At 45.7% G+C, this 16,823-nt stretch overlaps 1 protein-coding gene and 1 long non-coding RNA gene across 3 annotated transcripts in view; one reads left to right on the top strand and one right to left on the bottom strand.

The window, feature by feature from the left end:
• Positions 1-16,823, top strand: part of ABHD5 (abhydrolase domain containing 5, lysophosphatidic acid acyltransferase) — a 183,343-nt gene that overhangs the window by 103,735 nt on the left and 62,785 nt on the right. For both annotated transcript variants that reach the window (XM_085630598.1, XM_085630597.1), the window contains one exon: positions 903-1,275. In XM_085630598.1, the coding sequence (XP_085486724.1) occupies positions 903-1,275 (373 nt within the window). The remainder of the gene's footprint in view (positions 1-902; positions 1,276-16,823) is intronic.
• LOC146789012 (uncharacterized) lies at positions 12,872-14,400 on the bottom strand. Its single transcript, XR_014969739.1, has 2 exons — positions 14,018-14,400; positions 12,872-13,306 (listed from the first exon to the last, which is right to left on the bottom strand). It is a non-coding gene; the product is annotated as an uncharacterized LOC146789012 (long non-coding RNA).

Below are 16,823 nucleotides of genomic sequence, written 5' to 3'. Positions count from 1 at the left end.
TGGGCTTGTATTTGTACAGTTTTCATATTTTGTCTATTTTCACATGGGACCACCCTATTGTTCTTTAGTTTTGAGTGAAATCCTTTCCCGGGAAGTCTGTTGGAGGGTCTGATTAGTTAGTAATGGAAATGTACATCACAGTCTGGGGTTTGCTTAAGTATGTTGCTGTATTTCTACGCTGTCACTGAAGGGTGTCTCTTTCGTCTCAGGAGCTTTGAACGCTGTCTTTCTCATTGCTGTTGACACCAGTGAATCTGATCAGATTTCTTAAATCTTCATTGGCTCCCTCTGTTTGCATTTTGAAGGCAATGACACCTCTAATTTGTTTAGCACCAGGACACCCTTTGGGGTAACAGTGTGTTTAAAAAAACTATAAATAAATGCATGCCTGTTATAGAACACCTGTAAAGTCACCTCAAAGGATCAGATCTTTGCTCTTGCTCAACTAACTGTTTTAGAGATGACCTATTCACCCCTGGGTTTTTAGTAGGCACTTCCTCTGGTTAGAAAATAGAAAACTCTTGACTAAGACTTCTCAACTGACGCATCCACACTTTGGAATTCTCATCCAGGAGAAATGTTTACACAAATATTGTTATTTTTTGTAGAAAATGAAGTCAGTTGTATCTGTTTTTCAAATTTCACCTGATTGTGATGATTAATATCCTGTTGTGGGTTGCTATCTTTCTTCACTGCAGTTTTTCTTCACACTTTATTGTCTTTTGTGCAGCACTCTGCTGCCTCCTTGGCGGATATCTGCGCTTCACTGATGTGTAAATAAATAACCATTGTTTGCAGAACTTTTTCCCCTTCAGGGCTGATTTTGTTCTCTAAATGTTTGTTTGTGTTCTGTGTGATGTACTTTTCCAACTTAGAATTTGTTTGTTTTTCTCTCTTAACAGGTATCAAGATCCCGTACAGTAAAGAACACATCACAATATCGAATGGAAATAAAATCTGGACCCTCTCATTCACTCAGGCCATTTCAGACAAAACCCCAATAGTCCTTTTGCATGGCTTTGGAGGCGCAGTTGGACTTTGGGCTCTTAATTTTGAAGAACTCTGCCAAGACCGGGCTGTGTATGCATTTGACATCTTGGGATTTGGCCGCAGTAGTCGCCCGTTGTTTCCGAGTGATGCAGAAGGAGCTGAAAATCAGTTTGTGGATTCCATAGAAGAGTGGAGGATTGAAGTAGGACTGGAAAAAATGATCTTGTTAGGACACAATCTGGGTGGATTCCTGGCATCCGCTTATGCATTGAAGTACCCATTGCGGTAAGTCCTAGGTGGAAGACCTGGCTGGTAAGAACACTATTGTGTTAGCTCACGGAATGGATTTTGTCAGATAGAATTGAGAAAGAGCTACAAATCTGTTAATCCTTTAAGTGCCATGGCTGGGGGTAAAAGAAGTTGGGATGAAAAGTCTAATATAATTGGTGGCAGGCCAAATAAAAAAGTTTTTATGCCTGCCCAAAAGAGTGCATTTTGGCTTATAAAGTGGAAACCAGATTCTTTGATATGGCATTCCAAGTAGACATAGATTGTAAGAATTTCTCCATCAGTTGGAAAAACAGAGTGGAATAGCTAAGTAAAACATCGGGGAAACTTGTGGGTTTTACAGAAGTTTTTCAGGTAGTTTCCCACTTCAGAAACGTTCATAAATGTGTACAAGGAGAGGGTCGTTTTAGCTGTGTTTATGGGGCAAGAGTGAGCAAAGCTCACCTCCCGGTCAGTGGGTGTATCTCCAGAAGGACAATTGTTTTCCCATTAGACAAAAACAGGAAAACCTACAGTGTAAACGCACTTTTTTAAAACTCCGAACAAAGCAGATTGTCTGCCTGCAAGCCACCACCAGGATTAGAAGTAAGTAATACAATTTCTGCTTGCAAAATGTCTGGAGTTGTAACTTTCTCGCACAACATTTTTAAGAGTTTCAAAATAAAAGAAAATCTAAGGCAAATGCAAGATTATATTTACATCTGCCGTTTTGATTTCCATTTGATTTTGTGAACAGTGCCAACATTATCTTAAACATTCTTACCATGTATTTACCTTCACTAACTGACAGACCTATTTTCAGTAAACTAAAAAAAAAAAAAAATGTCATTGCATACATCTCAATCAAACGCAGCCAGTTGCCTACAACCCTGGGGCCGGCAGCATGATATTATATATAGTGCGACACAGCTAAGAGGCCAACAACCCAGCGAGCAGGCAGCGATAGTGAGCTAATAATTAGATGACACATTTTTGCAAGAAGTATCACAGATAGAACAAAAACATAAAAGCAGAACCTGCTCAAACTGCCGTCTATAAAACATTGACCAGTTACGCTTGTTGTATAGGCGGTCGTTAAAATGTCCATGTTAGGCGGGGGAGTTTGGCTATCTATTATGTAGTCTCTAGGCCCATGTTCCTTGCATTCTGAAGGTACTTTATCCCCTAGCAGTCAGGGGCTGTCTCCACCCAATTCCCGAGGCGATAGCGTCCGAGTCGTGCTGCTTACCACTGACTAAGTGGTTGTGTCCCGCGTATTGCCATCCGGGTCCGCAGGAGCTACAAGTCCACCATCGAGTGTTTGGTTGCTAAGTAAGTCGTGTAAAGTCCCCAGAAGTTCTTGGGTCTACTCCTAGGAGGGAGCAATTAGCTGTAATTCTAGGTTTGTGTGCCCATTGTGTTAATGTAGGTAAGGGGCCCCTCAACCAGCACAATGTGACTCGACGTTTTGCCATGAGCAGACCCATATCTACTAATCTATGCACTGCTCTAGGCAATTGTTTGGTATATCCCAGAAGAGTCAGGAACGGGTCTGGGGCTAGCTCCGAGTCTGTTATTTTCCCCAATTACTGAAAAATTGATTCCCAATATGCATACACCCCCGGACACTGCCATGCTAAATGTATAACATCCGCAGTTAGCGCCCTGCATCTATCACAGGCCGAGGTCTCTCGTAACCCATATCTGTGTAGTCTTTCTGGCATATAATTCACTCTATTAAAACTTAAAGTGAATCAGTCTATGCCTGCCGTGCAAGGAGATACGCCGGGTGCTAGTGCAACAATATGTCCTCATGGCGTCGTCTATAGTCTGTTGCAAATCCCGTTGCCAGGCCAATCTCGCTTTAGTATATTGATTCTCTCTATGGGACATTCCCAGTCTCTATATGTTAGTGACCATTTTTTCGGGGCGACTTAGCTCTGATTATATAAGACAGTTCCGGTACCTCAGGGGGTTCCTGTAACTCTTCTCCTAAGATATCTCTAAGCGCCCTCCTCACTCTATGGAATTGGAAACGCTGTAGCATGTTGCAAGTTATCTCCGGGTCTTCTACCTCTTCCCAGGATTTTACAGTGCTGTCTAGAAATAGGTCCCCTGTCGTCATAATATTCAACGCTTGCAATGCACGTATAACCCCTTTATCCCTACACGGGGCCAACCAGAGAGTCCAATCTATAGGCATATCTGGGGAGTATAGCAGCGCTCCTGCTTGCAACTGTAAGATGTTATGCAACGCATGTCAAGTCGAATTAAGAGAGTCCAAGATACCGGTCCTGCGGTCTATAGGGTCAAATAACGTGGCCGGCAGGGAAAGAGGAGCAGCAAAACGTTTTTCCATGCGGAGAAATTGAATATCCGGCGAGCTATGTATCCAATAGTAAACCTGGGCGCCCTGCGCCGCTCTGTAATACAGATTTAAGTCTGGGGCGCCCAGCCCCCCAAATGGTACGGTAACGTTAGAATCCGCCAGCTCACCCTCGCTTGTTTGCCCGCCCAGGCTAATTTAACCAGTAAAGTGTGGACCCTCTGGAAAAACAAACAGGGCAGAACGAGGGGATGTTCATGAAGAGAAACAGAAATCGTGGCAGAGCCACCATCTTCATTATAGAGATTCTGCCAAGGAGAGACAGTGGTAACCTGATCCAAGTCTCCACATCATCCTCCAGCCTGCTGACTGCGGCACCATAGTTCTCTCTGAGCACAATATCTGAATCGGTATGTAAACGGATACCGAGATATCGGATCGTGTCCGTGGTCCACTGTAGCGGGTAGTCCTCTTCAAAAGGTACCGTGGCTGGGGTGATCGGGAAAATTATGGATTTTGCCCAATTAACTCAAAGGCCCGACAGTGCCCCAAAGTGTACCACCTCTCTAAGGACGGAGGAAAGGTCAGTTTCCGGCTAGCGAACATACAATAATGTGTCGTCCGCATAGGTAGAGACAATGATCTTGTAATCTGGGAAGCTGACCCACCTATGACTATGGTACTTCCTCAATGCACAAGCCAGTGGTTCGGCTACCAAGGCGTATAAGATAGGGGTCAGCGGGCAGCCCTGCCTTGTCCCTCTGGAAATCGTGATAGTCTGTCACTAAACTGCCTATTCTGATACGCGCCGTGAGCGCGTTATAAAGGACCCCTATCAGTTGAAGAAAGACCGGTCCCATCCCATCCTAGTCAGGACAGAGTCGAAGGCCTTCTCCATGTCGAGAAAGACCGCGACCGTCTTCGATTCTGGTTTGGTATGCTGAATGGTACCGAATACTGTGCGGAGATTTTATGTAAGGTTCTTATCTGGATAAACCCGGCCTGTTCTGTGGCAACTAATAATGGTGCCAGAGGGACTAACCGATTGGTAAGTATCTTAGCAAATAATTTGGTGTCCACGTTAAGAAGAGAGAGCGGGTGGTAAGATACACATTTGTCTAGGGGTTTGCCAGGTTTGGGAATGGCAACTATTATCGCCTCTCTCATCGTCGGCGGCATTGAGCCCGTGTCGCATATATCATCAAAAAACATTGAGAGATGAGGGAGCAATAGATCAAGAAAGCTTTTATAAAAGCCTACAGTGAGGCCATCCGCCCCCGGAGCGCTCGTGGCTTTCATACCAGCCAGGGCTATTAAAATTTCCTCTTTCTCTATAGGTCGCATAAGGAACTCTCGGTGGGTGTTAGTGAGAAATGGTAACTTAATATGCTCGAGATAGGTAAGGATCTCTTCTTCTATGCCGGACGCACGCTCCGTGTACAGGTCCGCATAATATTGCTTGAACCGATCCGCTATAGCCGCCTCTTCCGTTAGTATCTCACCCTCTGCTGATTTGAGCTCCGTAACCTGTGTTCTGCCATGTTTAGCCTTCAATATCTGAGCTAACACAGAACCCAGCCTGTCCCCTTCCCCATAGACTCTTGCCGTGGCATATTTCCCAAGATGCTTGATTTCACTATCAGCCGCATCGTGATATTCACCCACTAACTCTTTAATTTCCCGAGCCAGTGCCTCATCATTATTTGTCTGTTGGTGAAGTTCCAGAGTATTCAGTTTCCGCTCTAGGTCAGCCAGTCGTTGTCAGATCGAGCGTAAGACCCCCGAGTGTTTTGCAATAGCTACACCTCTAATGTAAACCTTGAAGGCTTCACAGACAATCTGGAAGTCCTCCGCAGACCCAACGTTGGTGTTGAAAAAAGTTTGAATAGCTTCAGACATATCTTCTTTGAAGACGGGGTCTAGTGAAGAGTAAGGGGGAAACCTCCAAGTAAATGGGGGAGCTGGAAGAATGGTCAGATAGTGTACAAGGGAGTACTAGGCATTCTCGAATTTGTCCTATAAGAGACGAGGAAATCAGCCAATAGTCAATACGGGTGTGTAAATTATGATAAGCAGAGTAATGCGTATAGCCTCCCTTATCCGGATATCGTGATCGCCATACATCACAAAGATCCATGCTTAGCATAGCATTCTCTAGTGCTGTGGCCGCCGCGGATGGCCGTCTCGGTGACCCCCACCCATCTATCCAAATTAGGGTTCCTGACGAGATTAAAATCTCCACCCCAAAGATACTGTACATCTGGATACTTATAGACAGTGCTAGCTAGGGAATTATAAAACTCCGGGCAATCATAATTTGGGCCATAAACGTGGACTATAATGATGTCACCTCCTTTCCCTTGACATCTGGAGATCACAAATCGACCATCGATGTCGGATTCCAATTGGACCATTGTTAAGGCCGACTTGGGGTTAACCCATGTTAGCACCCCTCTGGCATGCGTGGTGAAACCTGCAATAGAGGCGTTATCTATAAGTTTCCTACTGCGCAACAATGCACTGTTCAGTGGGAGATGTGTCTCCTGTATCAGGGCTATGTCGACGTTTTGCCTAAGTAAATAGTTCAATACCTTGTGCAACATTCCAAGTAAGCGTGCGGAGGGAACCCAGGGTCACCAATGTGTGTGTCTCACCCTCCCCCGCCGTCTCGTGTAGTGCATCGCATTGTATATCTCAACCTGCTAAACAAATGCATGATAATCTCTTTGTGGTCATACTGACGTAATACTTCAAATAACTGAAACATCTAAACCAACCCCTTCTTCCACCCTCCCCCACCCACAACAGACCTCCCCCAACTCGGCCGTGCCTCATCCCCCTAGAAACCCTAATAACTACCCCTCCACCCTCCCCTTTATGTGATGCACTCGTGGGCGGATGTTGCTCGCTATATTGCAGATAACTATGAGAAGAAAGTAACTGAAACATTATATTAGCCAGACCCTTCCCGTGCATCGCTGATGTAAAAATATACACAGCCCTGCAGACTTAACATACCATGTCTTTCAACTCTCTAATGGTACCAGTTAGACAGATGTCCATCCCTACCCCAAGTCCCGCCATTCCGAGCCTCTAGTTTAATTAACAACTGTGAAAGTCCTCCGTTTTATCCTGCAGGATGCGCAAGACCCTCCCCAGTTGCTTATGCTCTGTATCCAACGTAGTGTGTGCTTCTTCCACCTCCGTCTGTCTGCGCTCAGACATATCTAAGCGTTCTGCATGTTTGTCTATCGCTCCACCATCCTGTCCATCTTTGTGCCCAGGCTTTTTTCCATGGCCACTAACATCCCCTGAATATCCGGGCTGGCGTCTTCAGGCTCGGGGGGTGGGGGGTCTGTGTCCTGTCCGCACCATCCGTGGAGGCGTTGTGCGGTTTCAACCGCTTCTGCTCGAAAGAGAACTTGGGCTGGGCCCTGTCAACTCTGCCCATGGCGATTCTCAGTAGGCACCACCAGGCAAGACTACACTACACACCAGCCACAGGGCTCCGCACTTTGGATGTCTACCAGGGGTAAAGAGGACCACCTGCCACCCCAGTCCGCATCGTTATCAGGCTTCTACTGAGGTGATGCCCCTCGAATAGCGCCACCGGTGTCCAATGCCCCTCCTCGCGCGCAAGCTGCCAGGTCCTCGTTGCAATGCACAGGGAAGCTCCTTCTTTCAGTGTGTCTAGCAGCGTGCCACCAGGCCATGCTCCCACTCATGTTTCTTCCTCGCCTATTCTGTCCGCGTCTTCTGCGTGCCACCGGCGTGTCCAGCCTAAATACACACCGTCGCCTCCTTCTGCCCCGCGCATTGCGGTGCGAGACTTGAAGACACCATTCCACGTGGGCTAGGGGGTGAGCAGCAGGATAAGGCACCGTCTTCTCTAATATGCGCTTCGGTCTGTCAGTCTCGCTCCTCAGGTGTAGGTACTACACTTGCAACAAGCTGTCCCAGGGCTGCCAATTGGTCTTGTCTCCCTGATGGAGCGCTCCTCTAACTGCGCACTGCAGGATTCACCGCACTAGAGGAGGTGTCCCCCCACCCCCGGTGTTCACTTCCTTTCCCCCTGCTCACACCGGCGACCCAGACCTCCGCGCTATTGTACAGCGCCGAGCTCTACGCTCGTACGTGAATTAAATGGCGGTTCCAGGGGGGAAGGGTGTCCGCACCTCCGTGCTCATATCCGGATCCGTTTCAGGGATCCGGTCGCGGGCAGCTCTCACCTCAGGCCCCGCAAACACATCTCACTGGTAGGCCGAATGAAGCAGTTGTTCCGCTGCAATTTGTGTGCACCGATGTCGTTCTGCCAGAAAATGGCCGGTCGGCCCTGCGAGCCTGCGCGTCTCCTCTGATGCTCAATCTGCCGCAGTCGGCTCACAGCTTACACCCCAGCAGCGCTTCGCTAGATTGAGCTCGCAGCAGCCGCAGTCTGTAAAATGTGTGGGTCCGAGCCGCCTCCCGGCCGCCCCACCGCTTGCCGCGAACCCACCACCGCAGTCCCGCTCCAACGCAGTCCGGGGATTCAGGCCCTGCTTTACGGGTGACTTTCAAGGTGCGCAGCTCCTCTGTTCTCGGTCCGAGAGCGACCAGAGTTCGTCGGCTGTGATCCTGGCACTTTCCTGCACTCGCACCACCTTTTTTCGATCATGGAGGGCTGCGTGGCTGCCGGATAATGAACGGATATATCAGCGATCACACGGAGGTAAAGGCTCATGCGGCCATCTTGGTCGCGAGCAAGCTCCGCCCCCCTATTTTCAGTTAAGTTCTTAGGTAAGTAAAGCTACATAGAAGGAAAGCTAGATTAAGGCAAATTGGTAATATATGTCTCAATTGAATGTACAGTGAAAGTATGAAATGCCAGAGTATGGCACATGACACAGGATAGATGTCATTTGACTTTTGGCATTAAAGGATAGACCGTGTTGTGCACCCACACTGGTCAGATCACAATGCATGACATCACTGTATAACTTTGTATTATGCATGGCAGATGGTATTGACGTATGCCTCTGTGGGAAGGGCGGGCTGGTGTTTTAATGTGGGCCAGACCATAACATTTGACATGATTACATTTGAATGATAGGTACAAAGAAAGACTCACTTGGCGTTTTCCTTTTTTAGAGGAAGCCAATTGCGAATGCGGTTGGATAAGTCGCGTACAGATAGGGGAATAGAAGTAACGGGAAATAACATGTTTAGAATTTGTTTCAGTCAAGAACTGCTTTAAAGGGAGCTGAAGGAAAAATTTAATTAATAAACCCTTGAGTGTTGATGGAAATGTGTTTGTGAATATTTTCACTGGACAAGTGTACCCACGTTTCATTGGCAAATGTAAATGCCACTGATTAGACTTTGTTACTTGGGGCTTAAGGTAAGAATTCTTTTGGTGAGTAGCATCGAAAAAGTGTTTCTAAATTTACTTACAAACGAAGTTGAAAAGAATGAAAACTTGTGAATATGGGGATCTAAAATAATATTTACTTATGCATCAAAAGTCCTTGAATAACTTTGAGCTTTATCCTTGGTCTCCATTCCTCCTTTTACAACGTGTAAACGTATGTGTGCTAGACTTAGCTTCATTGGCTATGCACATTGACTTTTCTGATGGGTGGTATTTCATTATTTTAGATTTAATGAACACTTTCTGCTGGCAAGAGTGTTGATGTCAATGCAGACTTCCAAAGTTTTAGGATAGAAAACTACTAGCTTCTGGGAACATATATAAGCATTCCTAAGGTGTTCTCTTTCATGGAAAACAGAGATTAGCTTCTTTATGATGCGTAGGGAACTACTTCTTTAACGTTTTTTTCTCTGACTTCTTCATCAGTGAGAAGAAGTTTCATTGGTAGACCCTCCGGCATCAGCATTTCACGTAGTGCAGATAGTTGAATTTGGTTCTTGCTGTATTTATTGGCAAAAGTGCAGTTTGGCAGTTGGATCTGGTGCCTGTGCTATTTGTGCACTTAAAAACACTATTTCAAGCTTTACTGAAAATTCACTATTTGTTTCAACTCCATTATGTTGGTCGGTTTGGATCCTTTAAGGCTAAGACCCATATCACTAGAGCTTGGAAATGATTTTAATTTATCAGCTCCAAAAACGTTCTTTGTTAGATTATCTCCTTCGCCATACCTCGCTCTTTAGTAAAGTGTGAGGTATTTACCTTTATTTGATGAAAAATCTGTATTTCCACTAGCTTCTCTCGCACTCCAATCTCACTCTGTGCTCATCAGAAAATTCTTGGCCACGCATTTGACCTGTAAAGAAATATACTGACATAAACCATAGTCTTTCTTACAAGTACCTTACCAAATGTCCGCAATCCAGCCAATCTGGCGAAGGATGAAAATATACCACCCCGGCTCCCTACTGTACAAATCTGGTGACCTCTTCGCTAGCTTAGGGCAAGTTCCTTGACTGCCTCAAGATTGAGCAAGTTCTCAGTAGACCTGTATGCCCTAAATAACCTTAAGTCTAGTCTGTAGCTGGTCTTTTTTCTTACCAAGGGCAGAAAGCACCATATGGCACAGAACTCAAAGCCATCTCTTCAAACTGCCTTCTTGATCACAGTCAACCAGTGGCAGCTGGTGACATTTGAAAGTGGTGCGCGTAAACTTTGGGCATGACTTTTATTTGGCGTCCAACACAAAAAAGTCTAATGGACAAACCTGGGGTCCAGGGTGGGTCCCTCTCCCAAGAACAAAATGAAGGAAAGATTGGCAAATGGTGCATTTTAAAGCAAATGAATGTAGTGATAAAGCAAGGCTTATAAATCAGTGAGAACATATAGTCTTGAAATATTAAACACATTAAAAACTGCCCCATATCTTACAGCATTAATATGTTTAACAGTTACTGTAATGTGTGAATTGTACCAGGGGACAACTTTAGCCCTTTAAAATGTATTTTTGCCCAGTGTCTTGCACTGCATGTAGCATTAACTTTGGAACAAAATGCTCTAACCAGGCTTCGGTAAGCACCCACAGCTACTGGCTGCAACCAGTTATATCGAAATATGTGCATTCCGATCTTTAGGTGGGATTAAGAAAGTGGGGGTACATGTCATATTTTTGTGATTACCATAGTGTGCCACCTGACCGGTATTTTGTTTTCTCTCTGAGATGTAATAGCATCCAGATAAATGACATACACCTGGCTTTGCCAATGGTTGTTAGCTGCTTAAGGTAAATGAGTAACAACAAGGATTTGTTATAAATAATTAACATTGGAAATGTTTCAATGTTTCAATTCTGAAATTGTGAGTCTGTGAATTAAATAGAATTGAGGCCTGTGGCAGGCGTTTTGGCCTTCAGTTATGTGCGCTTTTTGTTAGATATGTAATCTCTTTTTTTTCTGCATATCTCGTCCATCTGCACATCTTCAAACGCCTCTTTCCTCTTCAGCACCCTCTTTTCACTCTTCCCAGAATGCACTTCCTCGCATCTCCCTCACTTCACATCCCCCAAACATACACTGCTCTACCTCAAATGTAAGCACTTTATTTTCTCTTACTTTTGCCTTGCAATATTTTGCAGATATTTTGACATCTGAGTACCCCCTTCAAAATCGTTTGCAAATGGAATACATAAACATTGTTCTCTATGCTCTGCAGAGAGGCCAACCCACTGACAGGCACTTTGTTTGGCCTCAGCCATAGCGCAGGCGTGGTCAATCAAAGCCCTAAATAAACACCTGGTTTGTGTCAAAGTATGCACAGAAAAAAATTAAGATAAACAATAACATTATAAAAATAGCTTTCTCTTGGGGAATGCAAGATTAAGTAAAGCATATGAAATAAGACAGCCAGGAACTAAATCGCTGAATGCACTGCCTTAACGTTTTTAGCATTCATTGTTTGTAAATCAATCCATGTTTTTGGCATCAGGGTTAACTTAGGGGCATGAAGACAGGGCCAGTTTTAATATCGTACTCTGGTACACTGACTGCTTAAGTGACTGACACACAAGCACATTGGGGCCCTGGCACTGAATTTGGGGCTCTTTCACTGACATGGGGATAATGCGCAAGTACAGTGATAGAGGGGCGCAGATGATGGGACCAGGGCTGGGAGCACACTGTCATGAGGGCTCTGGCAATAGGGGCACAGGAGCAATAGGGAGAAAAGGACTAGCATGGGATAATTACAGGAGGACGCTGGGCAGGCGGACACAGTAATGTGGAAAAGTCCTATAGGTGTGGAAATGGCCCTCCACAGTACACACGTGTACATGAGCTCAGAGCACATACTCCTACACCTGGTGCAGTGTGCAGCTTTCTGCTCTGTTATGCCACATTTTCAGGCACATGCATCAAAAAGAGAGTTTGCGAGTCCTTATTTGCGAATTTTAAGGAATCGCAAATAAAGACTCGCAAAACACGATGCAACAAAAACATTGCGAGAATATTGCGAATCGCTAAAAATCGCTAAATAAATTGCGATTTCGGCATTTGCGAACTCGCTATTAGCGATTTCGCAATTAGCGAAATCGCTAATACCGAAGTCGCTTTTTGATGCATCCTGATGACATCACAACCAGGAAGTGAGCAGCACCAGCCTCATTTCCAGTGCACAGTGTCAGGGAGAGGAGGGAGCTGGCTCTGGGAGCAGAACAGGAGTGTGACAGAGACAGAAGAAAAACTTGTGATATCAAATGGAAGCCTCACAAACAGCAGAGGAGAGCCAAACAGGCAGGAAACGCAAAATTAAATTTGCAGAAAAAGAAATTGACACCCTCATTGAGGGAGTAGTCCACAGCCATGACAAGCTGTTTGGAAAGGCATCATTGAAAGTGGCAGAGCAGGAGAAAAGGAAAATCTGGCTCCGGATCCAAAACAGGGTCAATGCCATTGGGGTGACACACCGCACCATTGAAGAACTCAAAAAACGATGGTACGACTTGCGCAGTCGGGCTAAGGTGCGCATAGCTGACCGCCTGAAGGAGGCAAAGAAGACAGGAGGGGGAACACCAACAGACACTGGGAACACTCCCATGGAGGACTTGATTGAATCCACCATCCAGCCAGAAGCTGTTGTTGGTGTGACCCAGCTGGACACGTCCGGAGCAGCAAACACATCTGAAGGTAAGATGAATGTATGTTTTCTTAGTGTTACAAAATGTAAAGGTAGAACTCGACCATAGCACAGCCCAAGTGCAGACCCTGAACATCCAGTACACAATGCATTCAGTAGGTGAGGGGCATTATGGGAGATGTAGTCAGGTCAAGCAGTTAAAATGTCAAATCTCAGAGTAACAACCCAAAAAAGCTGAATAGAGTATAAAATCATTTACAAAGGCAGAAATTTATTACTGTGCAATTAATATCACAGACATGAAATAATACAGTGTTGCACTGTTTCACCTCACAGATGCACAACGTGTAGAAGATGTGGATAGCGATTCCCCAGACATGCAGGACACCAGCGCAGGTGAACAGATGGACACACCTGTGGTGCAAATAAATCCCTCACGTCCAACAAAGTCACGCAGGGCTACTGTTCCATCCCTAGTCACCATGGAGTGTGAAGATGATGAGGCTGATGCAACACCAGGTGGCAGCCATGGCCAGACAACTTCCATCACACAAACACAACCACAGGTCCCCAGAACTAATCACAGAGCCCGGCGTAGGAGAGGAAGAGCACTCAGGACACAGCAGGAGGAGCAACCAAGTGATGTCTGGGGTGGTCTTGAGGGACAGATGCTCCGTATGCAGCGCCTGCAGACAAAAAACACACGATTGGTACAATTGCAAGTTGGCAAGATGGCTAGCAACATAGCAGTACTGTCAGAAAGTGTGCAGCAACTGAGCAAGGTGATGCATGAGGGAAATGTATCCCAGAAGAGACAGCATCGTCAACTAATGCTGCAATTGAAAATGTTTGCTAAATCAAACAATAGATTGGCCACGACAACTGCACTGCTGGCACGTAGGTCTGTGACCATGCAAACTGAAATGTGCCATTGGAGCGGCGATGTGGCTAAAGCACTGGACCAGGTCACAAATGCAGTTGATTTGCTAAATGCTTCCACAATTGCGGCCAACAATTCCACGCCCGAAGAGGGTAGTGAGGGTGGCTCAAGCCTAAGTAGTGTGGCAGTTCCAGTCCGCACTGCAGGAAGACGCAACACACGCAGCAGTACCCCCGCCGCTTCCAACATAACGGATGACAATGCTGGGTCTGACAGGCGTCTGGGTGTTCGTGGGAAAAAGCGCTAGACTGGCATGTACAAGTGCATTCCACTATGGTGACGTAACCATTTATTTGGATTTGACTTTTCACAGAGTGACAAGTGAATTGACATTTGCAAACCACTTATGTCCATTGCACTGGTCAGATTACAAGTGTGCTTGAACACTCATGGCAATTTTATTTAATTAAAGAATACTCTGATAGCAATAGTCAGTTTCTGTGTCATCATTACTCACCTCAGAAATAATTTTGTGTGATGTCAAATCTTCTCCTACGCCCTTCTGCTGCGCCTGCCCCTTGTGCTGCATGGTGTTGTGGCACTTGCTGGTTCCCATCCTCCGAATCGCTGTCAGACACCTCGATGTCCATTCCTCCCCTTGTCGCTATGTTGTGCAGCATGGCACATGCCGCTACTATCTTGCAGCATTGTTCAGGGTTGTACTTCAGTGCTCCACCGGTCTTATGTAGACATCTGAATCGGCTCTTCAACAGCCCAAATGTGCGCTCTATGATGTTCCTTGTCGAAATATGTGCTGCATTGTACCTCTGTTGATTGGCAGTTGTGGGATTGAGGTAAGGCGTCATTAGGTAATTACGCAAGGCGTATGCGCTGTCACCTACATGTAATGGAGCAAAGAGTCAGTGGCAGCTTCACATTGACATACGTACAATGACAGTGATAAACTATAACACATATTTACCAAGCAGATGTCCCTCTCCAAATTCTCCCCTGACAAGACGGGTGTGTATGCCACTTTGCCTGAAGATATAAGAGTCATGTGCACTCCCTGGAAATTGCGCAACAATGTCAGTGATAATGTTTTTGGCATTGCAAACAACCTGAATATTGAGGGAATGGTAAGATTTCCTATTTCTATATATATATTCCTGTGTTGCAGGGGGACATATTGCAACGTGGGTGCAATCAATACAACCCAAAACATGTGGGAAACGAGCTATCTGGTAGAACTCCTGTTTGGTTTTTGCAAGGTCAAGCGCGGTGGTAGGGAACTTGATATGAGACCCGATCACGGCCATCATGGCATCAAGGAATGCTTTCAATATTCTTGAAAGTGCGCTTTGTGACACACCTCCCGCAACAGCAATGACCCCCTGAAAACTGCCTGACGCCAGAAGGTGTAGGCAACATAGGACCTGCACATGCGTTGGGATGGCATTGGTCCTACGTGTCTGTCGTTGCATTATGGGGTCCAATTCATTGATTAGGTCATGGATCATTGCTGCATTGAGCCTATACTTGTCGTATATCTCATCCTCTTGCTGGCCTAGCAAAGTTATGCGGACTCTGAAGATGCGCTCATTCATTCGCCTCCGTCTCTGTGCGGCAGCCTGCAGCCTCATCCTCCTCGCCATCAGGTAAATCCCTGCCATTGTGAACAGTGCTGGCTCATTCTGGGTGTGTTTAAATGGGTTTCAGTTGGTTTTCACCTGTCTGTGATTTGCACTCATGATTACCACCTGGTTGTGATCCTTCTTATTTAGCGATCGCTAATTTGCGATTTTCATGGAAATCGCTATTTGCGATTTGTCATGCATACATTTTGCGATTCGTTGTTTGCGATTCGGTAATTGGGACACGCTAATACCGATTCGCTATTTGATTCGCAGAATGTTTTGCGATTCCTTATATTTGCGAAAAAATGGATTTTCGCAAATATACAGTTGATGCATTTCAACACTGACTTTTGCGATCGCAAACGGCCTATTTTTGCGATTCGCACCCTTTGCGATCGCAAAAAGGTTTGATGCATGTGCCTGTTTGTTCCCAAGCCTTGCAGCCATTCCTGCAAGGAAGGATTGGGTGTGTTTGTCAGCTCTTGCCAGGGATTTCCTGGTCTGCCCAACCGTGGGGACACTGGAGTATGTTCTGAGAGGCCATGGTTCCTTTCAGCCTGGAATTCTGAGATGTGCTGAAACGTAGGTGTGAGGTTGAGGCCAGCACTCCCATTGGCGTAGTACAACACTGATGGTGAAAGGCATGACACTAAGCTGATGCCTAGCATCTTCCAAGTTTTCAGCTTGAGCATGGTAAAAATGTTGGTGACCTGGTAGCAAATCTGGACTAAAAATGTCCCAAAATACACAACCAGTGTAATAAACAATCCTTATTGTTTATTAGATTTATTATGCTCTCCAATACTGAAGTAATTTTAAGATTGGACTAAGCCATTTTACCACACTAGTCCCCTCCTTTCATAAGTGGGTGAAGAGTTAGGGAGCCACAAGCATCAACATGTTTGCTGTATGGTAGCCCATATTCCCACTATTATTTCATGTACATCTTCATCCACGATTGAGATTTAGTGGTTTAGGATCACTCAAGAAGCTCTTTGGCTGTGACTCCCAAACCGTCCCCACTAGATCTTTGCATGGCCAACATAGTAAAAACATATTTGAAATGTTGGTCATGTACAAATAATGAAAGCCATGAGGACATCTTATCTAACTTGTTGAGAACTGTCCACTGTAAGCACATCTTTTTCACTTTGCCATTAACTCGGATAGTTGGATCAACTTCACAAGGGAACAAGAACCCTGGCTGGCCTGCTCGTCTTTTGAATCCATTTTACAGGGGAACAAACGCTGCAGTTCCAGTTCTAATGGAACAGCAACGTGCATCCAGGGCCTGGGGTGTCATAATAGGGGAGGTTAGCGTGGCGAGGGGTCTAAGCACAGTATACGTAACACCAGAGATTATCATTCAAACACTTGCCATTACCAAGAACAAGGCACCAAATCAGACGTGCTTACATCCACTCCCAGGTGTGACGAAAGGGTGGGATCTTTTGCCTGTGAATGACGGACGTCTGAAATCACACAGGGATGAAGACTCCGATGCCTGAAACCGTGACGCTGATAGTGACGCAGGCCAATAGAGTGCATACAACCACAGACCACAATGGAAATGAAGGGATTTAAAACAGAAAGCGCAGGACGTGTCACATTGTAGAAAGCTGATATACTGCCTGGCTTCCGTCTCCTGATTCTGAACGATGCGGAGAAGGCAGCACAAAAAGACAG

Source organism: Triturus cristatus, chromosome 10 (assembly GCF_964204655.1).
Source record: "Triturus cristatus chromosome 10, aTriCri1.1, whole genome shotgun sequence".
Lineage (NCBI taxonomy): Eukaryota > Metazoa > Chordata > Amphibia > Caudata > Salamandridae > Triturus > Triturus cristatus.
The sequence above is the reverse complement of the archived record's forward strand: the minus strand, read 5'-3'. Positions and strand labels throughout refer to the sequence as shown.